This window comes from Psittacula echo (genome assembly GCF_963264785.1).
Source record: "Psittacula echo genome assembly, chromosome: 6".
NCBI classification, from domain to species: domain Eukaryota; kingdom Metazoa; phylum Chordata; class Aves; order Psittaciformes; family Psittacidae; genus Psittacula; species Psittacula echo.
This window is the reverse complement of record NC_137743.1, coordinates 8,412,058-8,436,846: the sequence shown is the minus strand read 5'-3', so window position 1 is coordinate 8,436,846 and position 24,789 is coordinate 8,412,058. Positions and strand designations below refer to the sequence as shown.

Here is a 24,789-nt window from a genome sequence, read left to right as displayed (position 1 = left end):
ACCTCCTGTATGAAGATAGGCTGAGAAAGTTGGGGCTGTTCAGCCTGGAGAAGTGAAGGCTGCGTGGAGACCTCATAGCAGCCTTCCAGTATCTGAAGGGAGGCTATAGGGATGTTGGGGAGGGACTCTTCATTAGGTACTGTAGTGATAGGACAAGGGGTAACGGGTTAAAACTTAAACAGGGGAAGTTTAGATTGGATCTAAGGAAGAAATTCTTTACTGAGAGGGTCGTGAGGCACTGGAATGGGTTGCCCAGGGAAGTTGTGAATGCTCCATTCCTGGCAGTGCTCAAGGCCAGGCTGGACAGAGCCTTGGGTGACATGGTTTAGTGGTAGGTGTCCCTGCCCATGGCAGAGGGGTTGGAACTGGATGATCCTTTCCAACCCAAACTATTCTATGATTCTATGAATGTTTTGGTAATTTTCTTGGTTTATGAGAATTACTACCCAGGAATAAAAATTCTTGTAACACTAGTCACTTCTATCATTTTGCATGTGTCTAGGGGCTAGCAGGAAGGAAGAAAAATGTTTATTTTTTCCCTTTGAAAATCAGATCTCCTTTTGATTTCAAATCCTCAGGGATCTATTTCATATCTCAGATGTGTGACAGTGCTTTGCAGTACGGTCATCCACAGCAACACAAAACTACAGGAACTGGGTCATCCTTGGGGTTAAATTGAAAAATGGATCCAACAAAACTGTCAGCAAAATTCACTAGGTCCAGCAAGAACTTCTTGGCAGCTCTTACCCAGAAGTTATCTATTAGTAACAGTTACTCTTTGCCAGCAGCTAGACTTCTTAATCTCATTGACTAGATCAGATTTCAAGGCTATTCAGTTCCTTGTTTTAGAGTCAAATGACATTCTGTCATAACTGTTTATATGTTATACCCTTTGCATACTGTCTTCATCTCTTAATTTGTAGAAGCACATCCTTTGAAACCATCACATCTGATTTTACCAGTTGCCACATGGACTTACCTCACTTGTTAGCTGCTAGAGCAATAAGAATGATAACAAGTGAACATAGCTTTCAGTCATTTTTCAGCAAACCCAACCTATTTTAGCAATATTTTGTGTATTATCTCCAGAGACACTTATTTAATGGCAGGATCTGCTTCAGGGCCTCAGCTGGCACCTTCACGCCCAACAGAAGGGGATATTACTATATCACAGCAGGTGCAGGCTGCAAGCTTAAAAACATCTTTTCTGGTGGCCTTTCAAATTTGTTTGTTTCAGAGTTTTGACATTCACTTATTCTTTATTGCCCAACCATGGTATTTCTACAACAAGTTCACCTTCCTGAGATGATCTCTCTCAGGAATCAAATACTGCGAGTGGTATATGGGATCTGGATTGCATGAAGGCATCCTTGGGCCTGTTGACAGCCAGGAAGGTGGCAGCAAACGATATAATTATGTTGGATTTTAGAAGACTTCAGTCCCCCCTCATTGACAGGTATCTCAGAAAACATTCAGGGTAGACAGAAGGACATGGAGGAAAGAACAGCAACTGGAAGTGAAACAAGGCTGGGTTGGTCTACTATCTCATTCCTAAGAATGTCCTGCAAACTTGCCCTGAAGACCAAGAGGTATTTACCCAGCCTTGTGATGACACCTGCAAAATCAACCAAGGTGCAGTTTCACTTGTTCTTGAATTCCTACATCATGGTCCTGTCCTAATTCAACCACACTAATAAGCTTTACCTTGTAAGCTTGAATTCATTTGAAATTCAAGCACCTTTCTCTCTTTATCTTTGCCTCTTTATTTCCTTGCAACATACAAATTTACCCCAGGGAATCTCCATAAGGTTAAACAGGGCCAACAGACTTAGGTGGAGAATTCTGCCTTTTGCACAGCATTATATTCCCAGTTTTTCTTTCCTGTGAGCCTTCAGAATATACTTTTGGTGTGTTTCTTTGACCAAGCAACCCCCCTTTCCCTTTCCCTGCCTCCTTACCAATAAGCCCCGAGTAAGCGAGGAGGCAGTCAGCATAGTTCTCCTTCAGACAGCTACTAACAGACCGTGACTCAGGCTGGCAGTTCGTGAAGAAATCTGCAAGGCGAGATCTGCAACGTGAAGAAAAATGCATATCTTTAAAAATCAAGCCTGCAGGCACTCTTACCTTTTAAACCCTTCATTTTTAGACAAAGCTTAATATTCTTTAACTTCAACGTATATTGGACACATTTCAGCTGATGGGAGTCTCTAAGATGCATCTCTTTCCAGAATCCATTTTTGAAGTTAGGATGAAAAAGTGCAAGAACAACGGGAAAATGTCAGGCCTTTCCTAAAAGAAATGCTCTGCATTTTCATGCCAGAAAGAGAAAAAAAAAGAAGACAAGGAGTGATTTTATCATCTGAGCAGTCATTTTGCCTGGATCTGAATTCTGACTGGAATCTGTTATTCTACAGACTCGGAACACAGTTTCTGCTGTTTTACGGATTGCACAAACTGTATGCTTGTGCTCAGTCCTCTTACTATATGACTTGAGGCAAGACCTGCTCTGGTACTGCTTTTTCCAGGGAATAGGTTTACTCTTGCTCTGGACTGGCCTGCAGAGCCAGCTGGCTGAAGTGCAATAGCAGGCAGATCTGGGTTGCATGGTCTCCACAGCCCTCTGGAACCATGGTACTGAGAATCTACTTGCTCTTGTAAAATGTGCGTTTATCCAACATTTACATCATTGAGCCCAGGGCTGAAAATAATGGGATGTGTGCTCTGCATAGAGTTCTGCTGCTGAATGGCCATATGATCTTCACTCACTTCAGCTACCCCATGTCCAAGATGGGGAGAGCACTGCTTGCTTACAGAACGTGCTTTAAGACTAGGAGTGAAGTTGTACTGCAATTAACAGGTTGCTATTACATTGGAAAATAAACAAACAAAAAGCAACTAGCAGCCAGGAACTCTTCTGGTTATTTGCACTTTAAAGGCCACATAATACTGCCATTCAAGTCTGTAAAATTTAAGAGGCATCATTGAGGTGGGTCAAGGTCCTACATCATACAGCTGCTCCCCTGCCCATCTTGGTCTGCTCTCTTTAGCTCCACTAATGCTTTCACTCAGACTTGTAAACTCAAAGCAGCGCCTTTTGTTTCTTTATAAAGTATCACTAAGACCTTTACCTCCATGAACAAAACAATTTCACCTCCCTGCTTCAATCTGCTGTGAAAAAAGGGATGAAAATGTTCATTTGCATGTAAGGATTCACAGCCATCTTTCAGGATCAGGTGCATAACTGTTGCAAAGCCCTCTCAAAATCAGAATAGTATAACCTATGAACTTTCAGCACTGCTCTAGCATTATGTAGATCTGCAACATAAATGCTCTTTTTTCAGTTCTGCAATGAAAACATGGAAGCAAGCAGAAACAACTGATTTGCAAGTGATTTACTTTATTTGTTTACATGCTCCAGAGACTAATTATCTTTGCTTGCTTTATTGTTTCACCTATCTCAGAATGGGATTGGATGTACATCATTAATTGGCCTGAAAAGTAGAGATGGGCAAACTTCAAAAGGTTCACAGGCTTAGTTTGAGAAAGCATCCTATAAATAGACTATATGGAACCTGTACCTGAATTTATCTGAGCTATTCTCCTGACCTCTTTTTAGTTCCAGTCCTTGATAACTGTACTGACACTAGCAAATCCATGAATGCCTCCAAACCATAATCATCTGTAAGCTTTTCATGCCCTCTCTTCCCTTATTTAACAATTTAACCTTCAGATGGACATCTGTACCCAGGTGCCTTAAATAGCTTTAAAGAGTCAAGCTTTCTACCAATCCTTTAAGATGCCCTATATATATACAGAAGTTTCTATTTTTCCATAAAATCTCTGCTTTGCTGTACGAGGGGACAGGCTGAGAAGAAATGAATTCCAAGGTATAGGAAGAGACAAATAGCAGCACCATGAAGAAAGTCTGGCTAAGGCAACCCTATGTCACTGCAGTGATTCCTCTCTCAGTAAACGATCAAGGTAGTAGCTCAGATCCAGCTCTCCAATCAACTGGGAACAAAGGCAGTTGACTCTTTCTAAGGTTTTTACAAATTCTACTAATACCTGGATGAAGTCTGCTTTAGGACAGAAGACGGTCCATTACATCTAGTATGAAAAACCTTTGCCATGGTAGAAAGAGCAAGCCTGCACTATGTGCAGTAGTTTTGCATTTCTAGAACAACCTAGCTCTCAGATTTGAATTTCATTATTTATGTGTCCTACATCCAGCTCTGGGGCATCCGACATAAGAAGGACCTGTGCTTGCTGGAGTGAGTCCAGAGGAGGCCATGAAGATACTCAGAGGAATGGAGCACCTCTACTCTGGGGACAGGCTGAGAGAGCTGGGCTGGTTTAGCCTGGAGAAGAGAAGGTTCTGGGGAGACCTTAGAGCAGCTCCAGTGCCTGAAAGGGTCAACAAGAAATCTGCAGAGGAACTTTTTACAAGGCCCCATAGGGACAGGCCAAGGGGAATGGCTTTAACCTGCCAGAGGGGAGACTGAGATGAGCTCTCAGGCAGAAGCTCTTCCCTGTGAGGGTGCTGAGGCGCTGGCACAGGGTGCCCAGAGAAGCTGTGGCTGCCCCATCCCTGGCAGCGTTCAAGGCCAGGCTGGACGGGGCTTGAAGCAACCTTCTTCAGTGGAAGGCATTCCTGCCTGTGGCAGGGGTTTGGAACTGGATGAGCTTTAAGGTCCCTTCCAACCCAAACCATTCTAGGATTCTGTAATTCTATGGAGTTATACCATCAGAATCTCGAAAATCCTGGAAACATCTCTTGCAACTATTTCATCATTCTTAAATGTCCAGTTCTCCCTTAGATCATTATATGCATTGGTACAGAGATCGTTCAATGCAATTCTCTTCTTTAAATGTTTTTAAGGACTGATAACTATGGAATAACACCAGTCATTTACTACTCAGTCTGCTTAAAAAACTTGTTATAAAGCCTAAAGGAGGCTAAAAATTGCTCTGCTGTTCTCATTTGAATAGAGCTTAATTTCTATGTTAATTTCTGAAGAATTTTTGTGGTCATAAAAGGTAATGATCTGACAACGCTGCACATTTAAGTTTTCATAAGCCAAATATAGTTCATATAGCTCCGGTCCAAGCATTACTGAACATCATCATACACCTTCCCCCTAGTGAGTCATCTAAACTACATACTATCAAAGTTCTCACTCTCCTGAGGTCTTAACTACACCTGATATTTATGTGGATTCTTTTTCACCGAAGATAAAGTTAAGGCCAGCAAATAAGAGCTCCCATCGGCCATAAAATAATTCCATTATTTTCAGCGAAGACGTGTTGATTAACACTCATTGAAGATCCAGCTCCAAACACTGCCAGAAGACTGGCACTGATGAAAGTGTGCTCATCAGCAATACCGAAACAGTGGTACTCCTATTATCTAGAGATACAAATTAGCCTAATTAGCAACGATAGAATCATTTATCCTGAAGTACTGCACACGATATTAAGAACTGTTTGTGCAAAAGAGAATCCTTTTAGGAATGCTGAAAGAGTAATCAGATGATAGGAGTCCTATAAAAAAAACACAGTTAACACTGTGTTAACTTAGTGTTCCTTCAGCAGGAAGCAACTTGTAGGTTGTAACTTATGGGCAAGTGTCTAACCCATGACTGAATAATATGCTAATCTAGAGAACAAACATCTTGCAATGTGTGCCTTCAAGAGTGCACGATTTTACACGTGCAGTGTACATATATGTACCTATTTGCTAGATGGCTGGATAGAGGGACACAGGCAGTTCTATACTGTACATAAGATGTAGCAGAACCACATAGAAAGGAACTATTAATTTCTTTTTCTGTTGAAGAATCACAAATCCTCTTTGTTCGCAGCAGCATTAATGATTTTTCCTTTCCCTTGCATAAAAAGGAACTGAAGAGAATGACCAGAAATCATCTTCTTAGGAAATAAAAGGAAAAATGTTCTCTTTGTAGGGCAAACCCCCTCCAATTAAATTAGCCCTATCTTAGCCCTGTAAAATCTCAACAAAGTGAACTGCAGTTCTTCTGTATAAAAATACTTTAAGTATTTTGTGTACCAGTAACTGGAAAAACAAGAATAATCCTATTTGCAAATTCAAAGAAAATCCGCTCAAACAACAAGCACTTTCTGAGAAGAGAAAAAAATTCCAAACCTGCTATTCCCTAATCTTTGTATTAGCACCAGTAAAATCATTTGTAACAGTTAAAACACAAAGAAAACAAAGTTAATTTTTTTTCCTTATGATAGCGGTTCTTCAAATACTCAGCAGGATAAATCAAGACTTCCAAATTTTGCTTACAAATAAGCTTTGTTAATAGCAGTATTGTGTTTAATCTGCATACAATTTTTGAGGCAATTTAATTTTATATTGGCACAGCCTGTTGCGTTGGCAACATTCATTAGGTTTTCGCTATATTTTATTCTCAGGGTTTTGTAAAATGTCTTTGATGTTCTGAAGTTATCTTTGATATTTATCACTTCTCCCTCTTCAAAGTCAGTGAACTCAGCATCAGTCCTGGCGCAATATTTAAAAGCATGATTTAAATGATGAAGTTGCAGAAAATTTCTAAAACTGTATTTTTAGGGTTGATCTGGTGTAAATGTGGGCTACTGGAAAGCAAGTCTATGAATCAAGCGTGGGTCCTTCCCAGGAAGCACTTCTATTCGCTGGGCTAGCAGATGTTGGTGTCTCCTCTTGTTGTATGCATCCTCAATTGCTGGTACACAGAGGCTGAGACTTGAGAAAGAGAAATCTCTCTTAGCCTTGCCTTTACATTTGTGATCTCCAGAGCAAGACAGACATTGAATCTGGATCTCCTAATGACTGCACACACGTATACCCTGTGATGTTCAAGTGAGGGGTTACAACTCCTTGCCCTGTTACTGAATGCAGGGAGTGACGGCTGCTGTCCTCTGCCCTTACCTTATAGAATCATAGAATGGTTACGGTCGGAAAGGATTTTAAGATCATCTAGTTCCACTGCCTCTGCCTTGATGATGTTAGGTGAAGTCTGTGCTTGCTCCCTGCCACCTCTCTTTACATTGCTGCTTGTGTTTAGGTACCTATTTATGGCTAGACAGCACTAACATAAAGAGTACATAAATGCCAAAGCTGAGTGACTGGGGTGACTACACTAATTAGTCAAAGCTGCTCTAGCGTCTAGACACCATTTGGCAGAGACAGTATAGTCACGTAAGGGAAGTGCTGCATCAATATTCAAACCAGAAGATAAGTATAAATCTGACACTGAAAAAAATCAGACTAAGTCAATGAACGTGTGTCACAGTGACAAATGACACCATTATAGAAAAACACCCATGACAAAATACTTCTTCTTTCGTGGGGGTCAAATGCGGTACCCTCTTCAGTAGCTACAAATAGCTCCTGTATAGCTTGTGTGGTACTATTTCTGCTGGAATACTACAGTGGCAAGAGGGGTTGGTATGTGGACAAACTAATGGCTTCATTGTTGGAGGAGCTTTTAATTTTCTTTTGCATTTATAAACACAGAGTAAGCGGACAGTGAGAAAACAAGGCAAAAGCTACATAAGAAACTAAACCAGTGAGCCGAAAAAAGCCTCAGAGCTGTCCCATCACAGGACAGGTGACCCTCCTAAAACCTAGTAATATGGATTTGACCCTTTTTTTTTTCATTAAAAGACACAAGGGCTGCGTAATACTAACACATCTTGTATCTCCTTAGTTATGTACATGCAGTATTGAGCACCTCTAAATTTTGACACCTTTTTCAAAGGCCTTTTTTACATATATTTATCAAAGAGAAATTCCATTAGCTTTCTTTTGGCAAAAAGGCTACTTTTTCTTTCTTAAACAATGACACAGGCTGGGCCCTGACGGCACTAACATCCCTGCTCACCCCTGGGGCTTAGCCAGTCTATGGTCGAAGACCCCATTCCAGCACCCCATGCCTTTGACCCTGCCCCAGTGATGCTCTAGGACCTTGGTCTCCAGCCCTGCACAGCCCTGCCTACCCAGGCACAAGCCCCACTGAGCCAGGTCTACCCATGGGTCGATGTCCCAGCCTGTCCTCATGGAGGTGCCTGATTCCTAGGGCTACCCCTCTCCCTGTCTGGGGCTGAGCCTTGCCTGTCCCAAGGGTCCCCACAAGCCCCAGGATGCTCCTGGCCCATGCTGCACCCTGACACACAGCTCAGTATTTGTACCTTTTGTGAAGTGGGAAGGAAGGGTAAGTAAATGATTTGATGGCAGGACCATTTGGCTACTAACAATTGCATATTGAAAGTGGTTTCTCTCACGTTAGCTGATCCAAATTTGTAACACTGGCAGAAACCATTACAGGATCTTGGACAACAAATACTACCTACTAACCAAAACAAGCTGTTTTTATCTCAGTTTACTTCTGTTTTGTTATATTTTAAGTGACTGGCAAGCCTAAGCCCAAGCAAATATTTGTTTCTGGATTCAATTTATCTGTAAAACTAGTGTTGCTCACCTGGAAGTAAAATACAGACAATCCTCAGTTATACAGAGGCAGCCTATCTGGACTGTGGAATAACTGGATACAGAAACAAATACCACATACCACACAAGATTCTTTCAGCTGCCTTGTAGCATCACAAATGCTTGCTCAGAGCATCAGGCACAGAACAACAGTCCACCAAAGCTGGTTCCTCCTGCTGAGTACCCACACTTGACCCAAATTGGCTACCTGACTGTCTACACCACAATCCCCACTATGTCTGCCAGCACCTATGCTACCCAGGCTTTCTGTTTCCCAGGATCCTTCTAGACATCAAGTACTTTGGATAATGGAGATCTAATATTAGAAATTCAATAATGAAAAAGATCTCCACCTATGCATATCTATTTCAAAATTATCAGTACAAACACAGTATTCTTTCTATTCTTCTATTAATAAAACTATTTTTTCTGAGTAACAAGCGCTCTAAAATAAACGTACCCTACACCCATGTTCTATTATTGTATTTCAGTCAAAGCAAAATGAAGTTATACACCATTTTCTATTAATGCTATCCATTTGCCTTGCTCATGCCATCTGCTAGTGACCTGTTGGATCTTTCTATACACAATGTCTGCCGCAGAAAATCAAAAGAACTTAACAAAACACTAATCTGACGGTTTATCAGTGTTAGTTAAATCCTCGCAGTGACTTGGGATTGTACATGAGAGCAATTTTAATTTAATATATTAGGTCTCCTTTGGGTTTAAGGAAAACTGCAAAGCTCAGCCGTGATTCCAAGCAAGGATGATTTATCTGCAATTTGGTAATATAAATATTTTTATACTACTGACCTTTTGTGTAATGAAACCAATTCTGAAAAAATACAGTGCAAATCTCGAGCACAGGGTAACGCAGTAAAGGAGGAGAACGGGGATTCTCAGATGCAGTGACAGAAAACAGAATTTTCTCTTTCTGCTTGCAAAAAAAAAAGAATTACCTCACATCATTTTTTTAGAGGCCTGTTTGAGAGAACATCTGGAAAGCATTCCACAGGAAATCAAACCTATATTAAATGTATTTTGCGGGGCTCTGTTTCCTTGCACTGACTTTAAGCATGCATAATGTGGTTCTGTCTTCTCAGCCGCAAAGAAAACACTTCTCTGAGAATCGTCTACAAAATGATAGGCTCAACTGTCAGTCTGTGATTTCTATCACGGGTTGCTGTTAAGATTTCTATTTAGTCTACCTGTCTCCACACCAAAGCTCTACAATAAGATGAACAACTCTAATAGCTGCTTTCCGAGTACCATGAATTTGTGTGTTTTAAATTTATTTCATTTCCTTTATGCTGTTTCATTTGAAGCTTCTAAATATAAATGACTGTCATGTTTAAAGATGTCCAAGACTCACAGTGTCTCTTGATAGCATGTTACTCAGGAAAGAACCAGTGCATTACGGATAGTTGTTCTCACTTCATTAGCTGGGCAGACAGGAGTGTCTCTGAATTACAGGCTGGAAACCTAAGAAAATCACTGTCATCTCAAAAAGCAAGCCAAGGAAATTAGTGCCACTGCAAGTCCTTGAGTGTGCCACTGGATGCTTATTAACAACTATATCATGAGTGCGCACTGAAAGGATATGGTTCCAAGTACCTGAGAAAGACATCCATGACAATTCTCTGTAACCACCTGAATAAACTATAATAGACTACTGCTGGCACAAGCATGAAACTGTTGGGGAGTTTGGAGACAGAAAATAATCTTACAAATCCAATAAAAGTTCTCTCTTTACCAGAAAAGTTTGTGTTGGCAGATGCACTGCCAGGATCATCAGGTTTCCTAAGGTTATGCAGGTATGCTTCTCGCATAGCAGAGTCCTTCAGTGGCACTATGGTATATGTGGTAGCATTCCTTAAAGGAACAGCTTCATGTCCCCTTGCCATAGACCTAGCTGAAGGAAAGAAAGGGTGCCCAGTGTGTCCTTGCACTCAGTTGTGCACCATCTGTAGGCAGACAGTATGGCTGAAACTTTACCCTGAAGCTACTCTAAAAACTTGTCTGACAGGGAGTAAGACAACAAATACAACACCAGAACTACAGCAGGTAAAAGTAGATTAGAGTCTCTTTTATGTGAACCTTTTTTTTCCATGCACAAACCAGCCACATCAAACAGCAAGTTCTGGCACTAGCACACCAATATAGTATTGATCTTATTCAACATGTTTTACTTGCTTTAGAACCTAGATGGACATATAATGCCAGTACAAAAAGCACTGATCTGTAGTGTAAGATTGGAAAATATACCATTTTTACCAGTTAAGGATGATGTCTTAAGAGGATATTTTTGTCTCCACTGTCAAAAAAAGCCTGAACACAGCCCCTGAGAGCTGACAGCCTGTGATATGTCCACATGTTTACAGCAGTTAACTCTGAAAGACATTTACATTCTGAATATATTTTGCAATGCTGCATGATGGCCAGTTACTGAGATTTATCTCCAGCATAGCACAATGCCTAATTAGAAATGGGAGCATCATAACTGAGAGGACAACCACTGTAGTTTATGCCTGAATTGGAACAAAAGAAAGTGAACTCAACATTCAAATGATATGGTTATAGTGTAACAGAAGTCTTAGTCGTATGTGTTTTGTAATAGAAAAGATTGCTTTAATGGTTTATAGAATGTGCTTGAACAAATACAGTGTAAGCACAAGCATGTGAATGTAAGGTCATCTATTAATAATCTTAGGAAACGGTCACAGCCAGCTCACACAGAAAATCTATATTCAAGAGTAAACACACACCAGAAAATCTTTTCTGTGTCACTTTTTTAAAGCCAGCAGATCACCAGAGCATGGGAAACAACCACCACCTCTGCTGAGAAGTCTTTACAAATGCTGGTACCTTTACATCTGGTTTCCACTTCACAGTAGTTACTCCCTCACTAACATGGTAGTGCTTAAAACATAATGAAAGCAATGCAATTTCTAGTCAGTAAACACTAAAATGCTAGAATTTGAAAATACACATGTGGCTGTCACTTGCGCTGTTGAGAAACAAAGTTTTATTTTTAGTTCCACTGCTTACATTTTCTTGCAGCTATTTTAATAGATGAACTGCCACCAGAAATATTCTCTCACTGGGGCCTGATGCAGAATGATATAAATAACCTTTACAAAGTCCAGCGTAATGCAATGGTAAAATCGGTTGACATTCTTTTAATTAGCACTGCCTGAAAATTTACCTACACAGAACGGGAATAGCCAAATTCATCCTTGGAATAAATCCACTGAAGTCGCTGATGTCAGAGGAAGTACACTGGGAATGGACTTGATATAATAGTTCTGTTATACACATTAAACATACAACAGCTTCTTGCCTGTAGCATATACGTGGTTTGAAGTAAACGATAAAACACTGTGTGACATATACACCCTTTCTTTGGCCCAGAAACAGAAAGTTAGCCAAATGTTACTGGGTGCACATTAAAAGGGATCAAAACCTCTTTCTTCACCAGATTTAACAGATTAGTGGGTGGAAACTACTCATGCAAACGGGTGGATGTTAAATTCCTCTCTACAAAAAACTCTCAACTAACAATTCAACGAATCAGCAGTAGCAGTACCCTTACTGGAATCCCATCCAGCAAAGCAATTAAGTGCTTGCTTAACTGTAAGAACATGAGTAGCTCTGAATTTAGATCTTTATTAAAGTTTAATGCCAAATTTAACTTCCCTGGATTTCAGTATTTTTGACCGAACACAGGTGAAACTGCTTAATTAATATGTGTAGTTTAATCTTCCCCCGATAAATGAAAAAAACAAAATGGGTCGCATCTGACCTGCTGTAACCCCCTTCCTGGCTTGTCTTTCTAATCTGTAGTCTCCTTATTTCTTAAACTATACTAGTAGTTTTCCCTTCTCACTTAGGATAAAAAAATCAGGCTCTTTAGACAAAATGATACGCAGTGACACTGTTGCTCTCTACAGCTATGTGACAGGAGGTTGTAGCAAGGCGAGCGTCAGTCTGTCCTCCCAAGTAACAAGCGACATGACAAGAGGAAATGGTCATCAAGTTGTGCCAGGGCACATTTAGATTGGATATAAGTGAAAATTTCTCCACCAAAAGGGTTGTCAAGCATTGGAACAGGCTTCCACAGGAAGCTGTGGAGTCACCATGCCTGGAGGTATTTAAAAGACAAGTAGATGTGGGACTTAGGGACACCGTTTAGTGGTGGACTTGGCAGTATTAACAGTTGGACTGAACGATGTAACGGGCTCTTCCAACATAAATGATTCTACGATTCTATGAAGGATCCTGTAGGTGACCCCAAGTTCCTAGAGCTAAAGCTTAGGGGTGATGCAAGTACTTCAACCCACTGAATAGTTTTGGCTGAAAAGGGACTGACAATGGAAGCCTATAAAGCTCTAATCTTTTGTATCCAAGTTTATTTTATGATTGCTGTACATTCACACATATGTACTTTATTCCCTCGTTCATTTTTTCAGCCTTGTAGAACAGGCAATAATAATATTGTCATAGTTTGTTCTTAACCTTAAAAGTTAACCTGAAAGCACAAGCAGGACCTCAGCCACATCAGGAATACTGCCAAAGCTACATCATGCACAACAGAAGTCGTCCGAGTCAAACAGCTCTGACTGAATGTTGAGCCGTAAGTTGTGTTTTACAGATAATGGGCACAAAAGAATTATGCTCCCTTCTTGTGGAGCTGGGTTTCAGGAATCAGCTGAATTCTAGCTGACTGAAGAGATGCCATTTAAAGAGATTTGAGCTTGCCTGACAAGGGACCCCAGTGTAAAGATACTGTCTAGTTACCGCTTCTTGGAGCATAAACCCCCTGTGAGGCTCACTTCATTGTTAAAGCATAAAGCAATGTGAAGTTGGGTGCAGGAACAAAGCTGAGCCATTTTTTCTAATTACTTTATCCTTGTGCCTTTGCTTCTTTTGGAGAAGTGTCAATCACCCAGCAATCTTTTAATCTTCAAGATCCTCTTAAGCAGAACAGAGAGAGTATAAATGAGGACTGGCCAAGCAGATCTTGGCACAGCGGAATGAGATCCATCTACACTTTAACAGGGACAAAGCAGTCTTGTTTTGCTGGATGTTCTGATTTTTGGATTCCAAAGGGATTTACGGATGTGTTTTAAGGAGGAACTGCTTGATTCATTCCGAGTTTTATTCAGAGGGAAGAAATTTAAAATTACCTTTGTTTACGGGGGGAGGGGACAGTAAAACTCTGTCTATTTTACTCTGCTAGCAGAAGACATCAATGTAATGAATCACGTAAAGGACTAGAAAGGAGGAAAAATAATATGATATTGCAGCATTTTCTATCTTTAAATTGCCTTGACTAGAAAGGTTTGTGCTTATTTTGCAGAGACTGCATTAATATTTTTTTCTAGGCTAGCAATTCCCCACACACATACTCCACTACGCCATCACCCTTCCTCTGCAGAGCACACCAGCTTCTGTCCCACCTCCCCTCAGATCCCATTGTTTGAATTTTCTGAAGAGTCATCATCCTCACCTTTCATTCTTTAAAATTAATTAATATCTGGGGGTTCTTTCATTTAAATAAATAGGGTACCTCCAGCAATATATACATATACATACGTGCTTGTGCGTATATATATATATATACATACATGTATAAAAATCATTCTTCAAGTTCATGCTATGCTTATAGACATGAGGTGTGGGCATGCTGCAGTATATGGGCTGAAAGGAAGCTTTACTTTTTTCTCTGTTCCACTTGGTGTTTTGCAGTCACAGGAGCCTTCCTGATGTCATGCACAGAGAGAGCAGGGAGGATCTGCAGGTAGCCTGAGCTCAGGCTAACCCTATTACACTGCAGACATCCTACATGTAGTGCAGGGTGAGTCAGGCAGCACATGAGGTATTTCGCCCACTCCCCGACTCTAGTCTCCAAACATGCAATACAGGCATAGCCTGCATGTCTCTAGAAATCAAGAGTGTCCCTGGTTTAATGTCCTTAACAGCATTACAAAAACTATGTTGCCGTCCTGGTTTTGCATACCCACAGCAAAACAATCATCTCAAGGAGCTGCCAGACTGCTTTGAGTGCCAAACTGATATAAATACCCTGGAGGGATGCAAATACAGCTCTGTTATACAGAACTGTATAATGCTACTGTATAATGTCCTTCATGAAAATATCTACTAAGTGTCTTTTTAACACATAAAACTAGAGCCAGTCTAAGACTGAGCAGCGAGGCTTAGTAGCTGGCCAAGTGAATTGTAACCAATATAAGCTACAAGGCTGAGGAAGGGAGGTAGCACCTACGTTTTCCCTCTCATTTGCTGAATTACAGATGATCACTGGACTGTGGCAGAACATTGAGGGAGGAAAAGCACATATACAGAGGAGCAGGTGAGGAGGTACTGTAAGCGGCTGTAACACAGAGAATTCAAATATGGAGAGGCAGTGAAAGTCAGATAATGACTGAGAGATCTGGAAAGAGAAGATGAAAGGAGACTAAGCAAGGGGAAGCCTTGAGAAAAAAGGGGGAAAGTGAGAAAAATGAAAGAGAAAGAATAGAAAATTTGAGGAAAAGAGCATAGCTCTTCCCTTTTTCCACACATTCCTCCCTGCTAGCTGTTAATGCTGTAACCGAAGAAGGCTCCCTCCTAACACAAGATGCTGGGCTCTCCCTCTCCTACAGCAGGACCAAAAAGGCTGACTGGACATTTATAACATCTCGTCATAGATTTGCCTACAGTGTTGAACCACCCTCTCCTCCAAAAAATCTTACCCATGGGGGTGCTGTGTTTGCAGCCTCTATTGGTACTTGTTGCAGGAACAGCCCAGGAATCTTACACAGAGAACCACTTTTATGAACAGGTACTGGTATAAAGCACTTGCAGGTTAGCACATGTCCTATGGAAAAGGATCACAGATACAGTGGCTCCCTTTCATGGTAACTTATCATTGAAAATGTTCAACAGCATTTAAATAAGGAAAATTAACTTGGCAAGTTTCTTATGTTTTCAGGAAACACAGCAAACAGCTGGGCTTTTGTTCTAGCTTTTACTGTGGATGAATTCTTTTATGCACCCATGAAAATGTTTGCGTATCTTCACCCAGCGTTCTTGTATCTGTAGAAGCAGACACCTTTCATACAGAATTCAATGGGTGCTTGCAATAGGATTTTGACTAGTTTCTGGTCACCCATCCAGTCTATAGCTAAAAACACACCAGTGAAAGCACATTTATAACGATTTAGCATTCTGAATGCACAGTGCTGAAAACACCCTGCTTGTATTTTTAGGGAGATGACCCATCTACCGAAACCTAATAGGACATTTTGTCATTATCCTTCAGACATTCCACGAGGAAAAGTTATTTAAATGCATGATGCAACCATTCTATCTGGGTTTCTTTCAGTATTAAATAGCTGTAGGCAGCAATGTGTGTTTTTCAGAGAACTAAAGGCAAAACATTAATAGTATTAATTTTAGGAGGGAAAAAAATATCCAAACATCTATGTTCCAGAATAAGTGAAGAAATATTTTTTGGCTATTTTACCTTAAAAATGAGCCTCAATGATTTGACCAACTATTTTGAATATAGCAATTATGGAGGACAAGAAACGTACTGCTACTAGATCCTTATATTAACAAAAAATGCCTCATGTTATGCCACCCTTCTTTTCAGACCTTTGCAGCACGTAACTGGATTGATACCTTTCTTTTAATAAATACATGTCTGTGTCATTATCATTCTGGCCGGTGCCTTCTGAACATATCCAGGTGACAGAAGAATTATGGACATTCAAGCCACAGATTATTAAAAGGACCAAACTAATGAATCACACTTTCATTACTCAAAGAAAATAGTATTTGAAATACTGTCAAACGCGGTGGTGGCAAAAATGAAGCACACTGGCCTGCATGTACAGCAGAGTGCTATCTTTCAAGCCTGCCAGTCAACTTTCTGAAGTTTAATTGGTGGCTGAAGTGATCAGAATAGGAGGTTCCGCAGAGGTTTGAGCTACTACAGGTCAACATAATTGGTGAAGGTTTTTGAAAGTATATTGACTTGCCTTAGAAGCTTTGCTTATGTTCATAACAAAAAGTTTAACCTAATGGCTTCTTTTTGTTCTTTGGGCTGGCATTTTTTTTTTGCTTTTTTTGTCAGTGAGCAATGATAGGCATGCCTGAGACTCCAATTGGTTTCAAAGCTGGAAATGGACTGGCATACAAGTAGAGGCAGCAGAAAAATGATAATGAAAGTGAACAATTCAGTATTCTGGTGAAGCTGGAAAATTAGGACTGTTTACATAAGCCAGAACTTATTTGCATTTCCTGACATTTCTAGTGTCTTTTTCCCTCAATTGAGAGTTTTTGTCATATAACTGATAAAGAATGAAAGAGTAAAATATAAGTAAAATGTCCTGCCGTCTCAGTTAGTGGTATCTGCAGTTTGGCCAAATCCCTTTCCTGCTTGTATCTGTTTCAGATTCAGCGATACATGCATCTGGGACAAAGCTTTTAAAGAGCATTCAAACCCAGATGTTTCAATACTTGTTTGCACAGATCCAGCTGATATTTTATACAGAGCATGGGCAGATTCAAACTTTGCATTTCTAAGCAACATTCATAAACCATTTGCGAGTGTAATTCCAGAAACCCTTTAGAACTTGTCCCCCTTGTCTTAACTAGCATGACGAAGCAGCTTTGATAGATGTAATAAGCACACAAATAATAGTTCCTAAATGACCCAGTTTCACAGTAGGCAGAACATATTCTCAAATTATTCTCCCATTTAGATACTCTTTCTCATTTCAAAATGAAGTAGAAGCTATGAGAGTTGGAATACTACTGACTACTGCTTTTAATTATTCTTAACATTTCTGGAATTACTATGAGGACTGATATTTATCAGTGCAAATACTTTCAATAGCAGGGAGGAAGATCTTCTCCCTCTTCTCTCTTCCCCTGCCCAAGACCCCGTTCTCCTTCAGGACAAATCACACCAACTCTAAGTGCACAAGTCACAGAGACAAAGCATCTTTCATCATACTAACGATAGGCTGGAACAGCTCTGCTGCTGCTTCCTCCTCTCCATGTCAGGAGAGAAGGAAGGTATTAAACACACTAACAGTTTAGACAGCCCAGGAGGTATTAACACCTACATGAGATGACTCTCAGCAACATATCAAGCTTGCTTTACCTCCAGGCATAGAACCTAAGTGCTGAACTCACTGACCGTGCCGCAGACCCCGCTGGCATTTGCTCACCCATTCCCCTGTACCAGTGCTGTCCCTCGCCCTCACAGTCAGGTTTCACTGAGCCTTGGAAGAGCCAAATGTTTAGTCATTTTGGAGCAAAAGAAGCCACAGGAAGGACTTGTAAAGAAACCATTTTCACCCCAGTGCTGGCTGCAACTTACGGCAATGGAGCAGAGATTTACTAGGCTTTCCTCTGCAGTATTGTAATGGAGAAAGCACACAACAGCAGACTCATAAAGTCAAATTAAACAAAATGCCATTAAAAACTTAGCTGCTGAGACAACACTAGATCAAAGCTGACCAAAGGAAAACACAGTCATGAGACAAGTAATGGAATTAATTTAACTAAGTAATTCCTGAACACAGCCTGAATAATAGCAAATCTTCCTATAAAATCCTCTCTCCCATTTCATTGGCACCATAATGCAATGGAAGTTTGGCAGAAAACACAGTAAAGGCACTGTAACTCTACTAATTAACAGGACCTGTGTATAGGGAAGTCAATATGTATAAGCAAAAAGACTAATGGCACAACATGGAAATGGGAAACAGGTACCTGAGACTACATGTATCCAGCTTTCATAAATTGCAATAGCACAGCTATGATGGTGCTGAATGCAATTCACAGGACTAAAATGAGAACCCTGCTCTATTTAAATATGCTCTCATTTGGATCAGCAGGAAACTGGCTCCAGATTTCCCCTAAGCTATCAAGGGTAGGGCACTGATTGCCTCCTCACCTCTGAACAACACCCAGGCACATCTGAGGTCCTATAGCTGAATGTTTAAGATCAGGAGTGGACATCTTCATAAACAAACTTCAACATAAACTTCAACATAAATATTCTACCAGGCATATGTAAATATGTACTAAGATTTATATCATCTATTCAGTGCCTCTGACATATCACAATAGTGTTTGTTCCCTTACTTGCTAATACATGGAACGGGATAATCTACAAGGAATTTACATATTATAAATGAGCAAGACTCTTGGGCGTAACTTCATAAATATGACATTAGCATAGCAACGTTCTAATACAAACATACACAATGCTAAGTAGGAATAAAGCTTTTCCTAAGGGCAGGGGAGGTCCTGTAGCCACTGAATGAGTGCTGTGTGACAGTCTGCAGGGAGCTCAATGCTGGTGAAAGGATCCAGCCTGTCCTGTGAAGCAGTGTTCTGTGAGCCTCCCCATCCTGAACACGCAGAGGAAAGAGGCTGGGAATTGGGTCAGTGATCCTCCAGTTGTATCAGCCCAGAACTCTTGTCAGGGCAGGGGAGATAGAACAATTCCAAGGCCAAACCAGCTCTATGAAGACAGTGGGATGTAGTCTACAAATGTGGACTCCTTTTTTTTTTTTTCCAATGAAGAAAAAACCCCACGAGTAGTTTATGATGACCATTTATAAACTCCAACATGTGGCTTGTATTCACAATTGTTAGTGTCCAGACTAATTTACTATTACAATGCAAATTAAAACATAATTTACGATTACAATGCAAATAAAACTCATTATAATGAATCATTTTTTCTGTCACCTGGCCACTAATGGGACACAAAAATCATTCTGAGACCTGAGACACCATTTCATAGAGACACCAATGAGAAAATGTTTCCAACAAAAACCTGTGAAATATAAACTGGAAGTTTAAAGATTCTCCCGTTACACAAGGGAGTAGCTGTGAACAGTTCTGGAGAAGGCACACACATGTAACTAAATGCAGGCTTTTGTTAGTCCGCTAAGGATGTCAGAGGTGTTTGCATTTTCCCCTTGACTCATCCCTTTTCCCTACTGGGTATTCTGACCCTTAGTGCTGGCAAATCCAACAGTACCAAGAAGTTCCTCTCTGGTGGCTCATTAATCAGTCCCCTGCCATGTGCTATCTTACCTGCAGATGTAATTCTTCTTGCACGATTCTTGTAAATTCAGGCAGTTTGGTTTCTCCCTGTCCTCATATGAACACACAGGAACAATAGTCTGCCGTCTCCTTTCTGTACAGGCTACGTCTCGACAGGAGCAGAAGAGCATCCCGTAGCTGTGCTTTGGGGGGACTTTGTCAAAAAATAGCCGGAGGGCCTTATGACACTTCCGCTTGTTACAGATTTCATTAGACGTGCTGCTGGTGCAGGGGGTTATGTAAGCAGATCTGAACCTCTTGCAGGTATCATTTAGGTTACAAGCTTTTGCTGCATCCAAGCAATTGTTCCCCTTTGAAAGTACTGGCTCCACTAGAAAAAACAACACAACAGCAGTGAGAAACGCGGCACATTTATATGGTGGTTTGATGCTTTTTCTGTTTCTTTCACTGTCAATGAGATCCTGATTAATATACTTGTTACACGTACAACCCTCCGTGCCAGAAACTGCGACCAGTCCTTAAGTTTCTTAGGGTAATGGTTTAACAAATAAGCGAGAGCACAGGCATGCGTTAAGAACAGAATGCAGGCAAATACATGACCATTACACCGGGCAGGCTGTACTTCATCTTCTTTGTAGCAGACATGCAGGATGAATACATGGCAACACTTGGCCTCAATAAAAAGCTATTAAAACCATTGGTAAGTTGGTTAGGATACGTTTAGCCCATCACACAAGAACACAGCAAATGGGCTCCTGACTGGTTTTGTACAGCTTTGACATTTCTTATTTTCTCCTTGAACAGTAAAAATGGCATTCAGCATCTACAACAAGTAACAATATTTAAATGTAATTCATGTACCCTGCAGAATGTAAAAGCCACATGCCTGTTACTACAGCTTTTGAGGTACAAGAACAGCCCACCCAGGCAGAAAGGGAAGCAGGTGCAGCCCTATGACTGTGAGATATCTAAGGCCACCCACAAGGCCTGTAAGCCCCACACTTAGTTAAAGACACTTATATGAGATCTATGGATGCCACCTGAACCCTGGAAGTTTTATGAGTTTACAAGTTTTGAGGAAGCTGATGTAGAATTAATAAGCAACTGAAAAAAGACATCTCTCCCCTGCAAGAAGTTATAGAAAAAAATCAAATTCAGATAAAAGTTAAGGCTATAATTACACATTTAATTTTGCAATACTTTATCCAGATATTAAAACTCAATATATGCTTTGGTTGAAAATGAAGGCAACTGGTATTAGAATGCAAAATTCAATTAAGAATAATCGTAATGCTGCTCTGGATATTAGGAATGCCAACATCACAGATCTAAGAAAATACATTAACTTCTCATTGCTGCAGATTTTGCAAGCTGAACAAAACATTCTGCAAATAACTAAAACTCTGCAGGAGCCTGCTAGGGGAGTTGGCCAAACGTAAAACATCTCCAATGACCTAGAGCTCAAAGTTCCTCTTAGAAAGCTTTCCTAAAAGATATTCCAGCTTTTCCTATAAACTCAATCCAAGGCCCTTCTACAACTCAATGCCACTCCTCTATATTCTCCTACTATGCTGCTGCCCATTCCCAGATCAGGACATCAACCTTTTCTGTTTTTCCATGGCAGGAAAAGAAGATGCAGCATCGGGGATACTCTGCACTGAGGCACTGCACTTGTTTGAACTGTGTCCAAGATGGGCCTTGGACGCTAGCACACACTCAGCATTATAGAGCTGTACACATATATGTATCTCTACTCCTCCATGCGTCTTAACCATGCCAAGTGCAAGGTTCTACACCTGGGTCAGAGCAATCCCAGGCACAGCTACAGGTTGGGCAGAGAAGAGATTCAGAGCAGCCCAAGGAGAAGGACTTGGGGGTGTTGGTCGATGAGAAACTTAACATGAGCCAGCTTCAGTGTGCGCTCGCAGCCCAGAAAGCAACCGTATCCTGGGCTGCATCAAAAGGAGCGTGACCAGCAGGTCGAAGGAGGTGATCCTGCCCCTCTACTCTGCTCTCGTGAGACCTCACTTGCAGTATTGTGTGCAGTTCTGGTGTCCTCAACATAAAAAGGACATGGAACTGTTGGAACAAGTCCAGAGGAGGGCCACAAGGATGATCAGGGGACTGGAGCACCTCCTGTATGAAGATAGGCTGAGAAAGTTGGGGCTGTTCAGCCTGGAGAAGAGAAGGCTGCGTGGAGACCTCATAGCAGCCTTCCAGTATCTGAAGGGGGCCTACAAGGATGCTGGGGATGGACTATTCATCAGGGACTGTAGTGATAGGACAGGGGGTAACAGGTTCAAACTTAAACAGGGGAAGTTTAGATTGGATATAAGGAAGAAATTCTTTACTGTGAGGGTGGTGAGGCACTGGAATGGGTTGCCCAGGGAGGTTGTGAATGCTCCATCCCTGGCAGTGCTCAAGGCTAGGTTGGACAGAGGGGGTCAGAACTAGATGATCTTAAGGTCCTTTCCAACCCTAACTGTTCTGTGATTCTATCCAGAAATAACGCTATGCATAAGTAGCATTAGATTTGTTTTTTACTCTAGCAATATACTGCAACTACATTCAGGAGGTTCATACATTTAACCTTTGTACATTTAACATTCATGATCCAAGTCCTTCCCAATCTTGAACAATAAACTTCTTGCACAATAAACTGCAACTTTTTGCTTCTTACCTTCATAAATTACAGAATTATAAACATGCAACATTTAACAGAGCCAAGCATTTCTTTCAATAGCAGCCTCCCACAGTTCAAGCAACACCAGATGCAGCAGATATCCAAAATACAACCCTCTCAGAAAATTGTAACACTTCTATATAAAATGTTGTACTACGTTAACATCCAACTATAATCTTAACTATGAACTCGCAAAGTTTTTTCTTAATACAGTATATAGAATTATATGTTTAGTACAAATATAATTACTATGTAATCTGCAGGGCATATAATTATGCAATATATGAATAGCACATGCTAATTACTGTGTGATTGCAGAGTAATTACATGGTTATTTGTGCCTGGAGTCAACTGCTGAATTCCACTCTTCAAAACAAGATTCTGTGTAAGAGCTCTGAATGGGGCATTGCAATATGAACAGACATCAGTTTGCTGTGTGAAACATTATAAAGCATGCTTTAAAGAAAAAACAAGATGTAATAAAGCACCTCTTTGCTGATAATCATAGATATTATTTCCATTAAGGGTCCAAATTGTAGCAAATGCTGATACAGAATTAAAAAGCACTGTGAATATGAACACCTCAAAAATCAAAAGAGACAGGTTAATCAATCTCTTTAAAAAGTAGAGCAGAAGCCAATTCACTGACAGCACAAACAGCACTGAAAGTCATCTTTGATGAAAACTGAATTAGCTGCAAATTGTTCACAAACAAGTTACACATGTTCACATCTTTCATGCAATTTATATATACCCAAGACTCACATTCCTTTACATGTCAACTGTGAACATGGACCACGGGTTTCTTTGGGTTGTTTTGTAAACTAGCCCTGGCTGTAACATGCCACTTGCCTTATCTATTTTGCAACACATGTCCCCAGGTATTGTTCCTGGCATATATTTATCCTCACATTACACAAATGATTTTACCCTTAAAAACCAAGACTACTTACAACATGTAAGAGATATGCACCAACTGCATTTGAGTGACATGAGACGGTCTAAACCACCTCTTCTCATTAATACCAACTTGTCCCAAGGTTTTAAACCATGTTTTAATGCAAAATTTGCAACCCAGAACACACTCAATCCTTCATTTACTGCAAAAGTACAACATAATTATTCCTAAATCCTGCGGTAACTACAAACAGTTAACCAGACTGAGAGTGTTCCTGAGGATTACTTACACAGCAGTAATGCATAAGGTCAAAATTTCACCCAGCTTCTGTTCTGCAAAGCTTAAATTATTAAGACAGGCAGGAGTTTGGCTCTTACTAGGTACTGACTACATTAAGAGCAAATGGATCTAATCCAGAGCTACTTTTACTGCCAGCATCCTTTGGGAAAGGTTTGTGTTAGGAGATCCTTTCTCAGTTTCCCCCCTCTTGGGACACTTGGATATGGATAGAGAGAGATCAAAGCAGCCCGGGACAAGTAACGATTTCTTCCTATCACCATTTCCACACCCAGAGCTTCCTCTCTCCAAACTCTGCTTTGCCTTGGGCCCATTCTGGAAACCCCTGCCAAATCATGCAGCTTTCCACTCCTGTCAAATCACTGCAGACTCTGAAGTAAGTTACTTCCAGGCAGGTGATAAGTGATGCCTCATGCCTTTGTGCGAGGCACTGGTTCACACCCACGGCAAGGGGCCCAGCAGCAGCTGAGAGCTGCTTTGCTGCTACGGGTGCTACCCTGATGTGGTGCAGGCAGAGCCATGGAGCTGCTGCCTTAGTGGCAAAGCAGCAGTTCCCAATATCCATAGAGCTGGGATGCCTAAAAACATACCCTACCAGCAGTTTGCTGTACACTACATGCCAAAACTCTGGGGTAGCACTAACTGTCTTACTGATACTAACTTACCTCTACACGGACCACTGGCTCACAGCTCTTCTACTGTACATGTAATATGTGCATGCAAGGTGAGAAATATCTTTCTGATAAATTTTACTGATGAAAAAGCAGGCCTTGTATTACAGTATAAGGCACAACCACTTTGATGCTAGCTATTTCCTGAACCCCCCTCTCCCTGGCCCAGCATTGTTACAGATGCAGTGGTTCTGGACTCTTACTCCCATACAACACCAGAAAGAGCCAGCCAAACACTCCAGTCTTTTATCTAGAGATGTTTCTGAAGTTTTAATAGGGCTTTCCCTGCCCTGTGCGATCTTCCTTATGCTTCACCCTCTTTCACAGACTCTTCACCTTAATCTTTCATCTCTCTTGCATTTCCATTTCTATTTCATTTCTGCACCTACTGAGCCTTCGGCTGTCTCCTCAAGTCCTGTTAACACCATGGGGCACAAGAAGGGATTCTCAGTGGATATTGGGAGCTTCTTATTCATGCTCCCACTAGATGGAAGGAGCAAAAGGGCTACTAGTTGCTCTATAACATTCTTACTAAACAGCAAAATGGACACTTAGTTTTCCATTTTCTTACAGCACATAAAAAGCAATTTACTGATGCTGCTATTTAAAATTACCTTTACTGTTTGCAAGTAATTAGCATTAGTAGGTT

The 24,789-nt window shown here is 40.8% G+C and overlaps 1 protein-coding gene across 1 annotated transcript in view; it reads right to left on the bottom strand.

The window, feature by feature from the left end:
- The window catches only part of GFRA1 (GDNF family receptor alpha 1), a gene marked incomplete at both ends in the record, with an annotated part of 154,219 nt that overhangs the window by 34,379 nt on the left and 95,051 nt on the right, over nt 1-24,789 (bottom strand). Inside the window, 2 exons of the mRNA XM_080621769.1 lie at nt 1,959-2,068; nt 19,622-19,961. Coding sequence (XP_080477895.1) covers nt 1,959-2,068; nt 19,622-19,961 — 450 coding nt within the window. The remainder of the gene's footprint in view (nt 1-1,958; nt 2,069-19,621; nt 19,962-24,789) is intronic.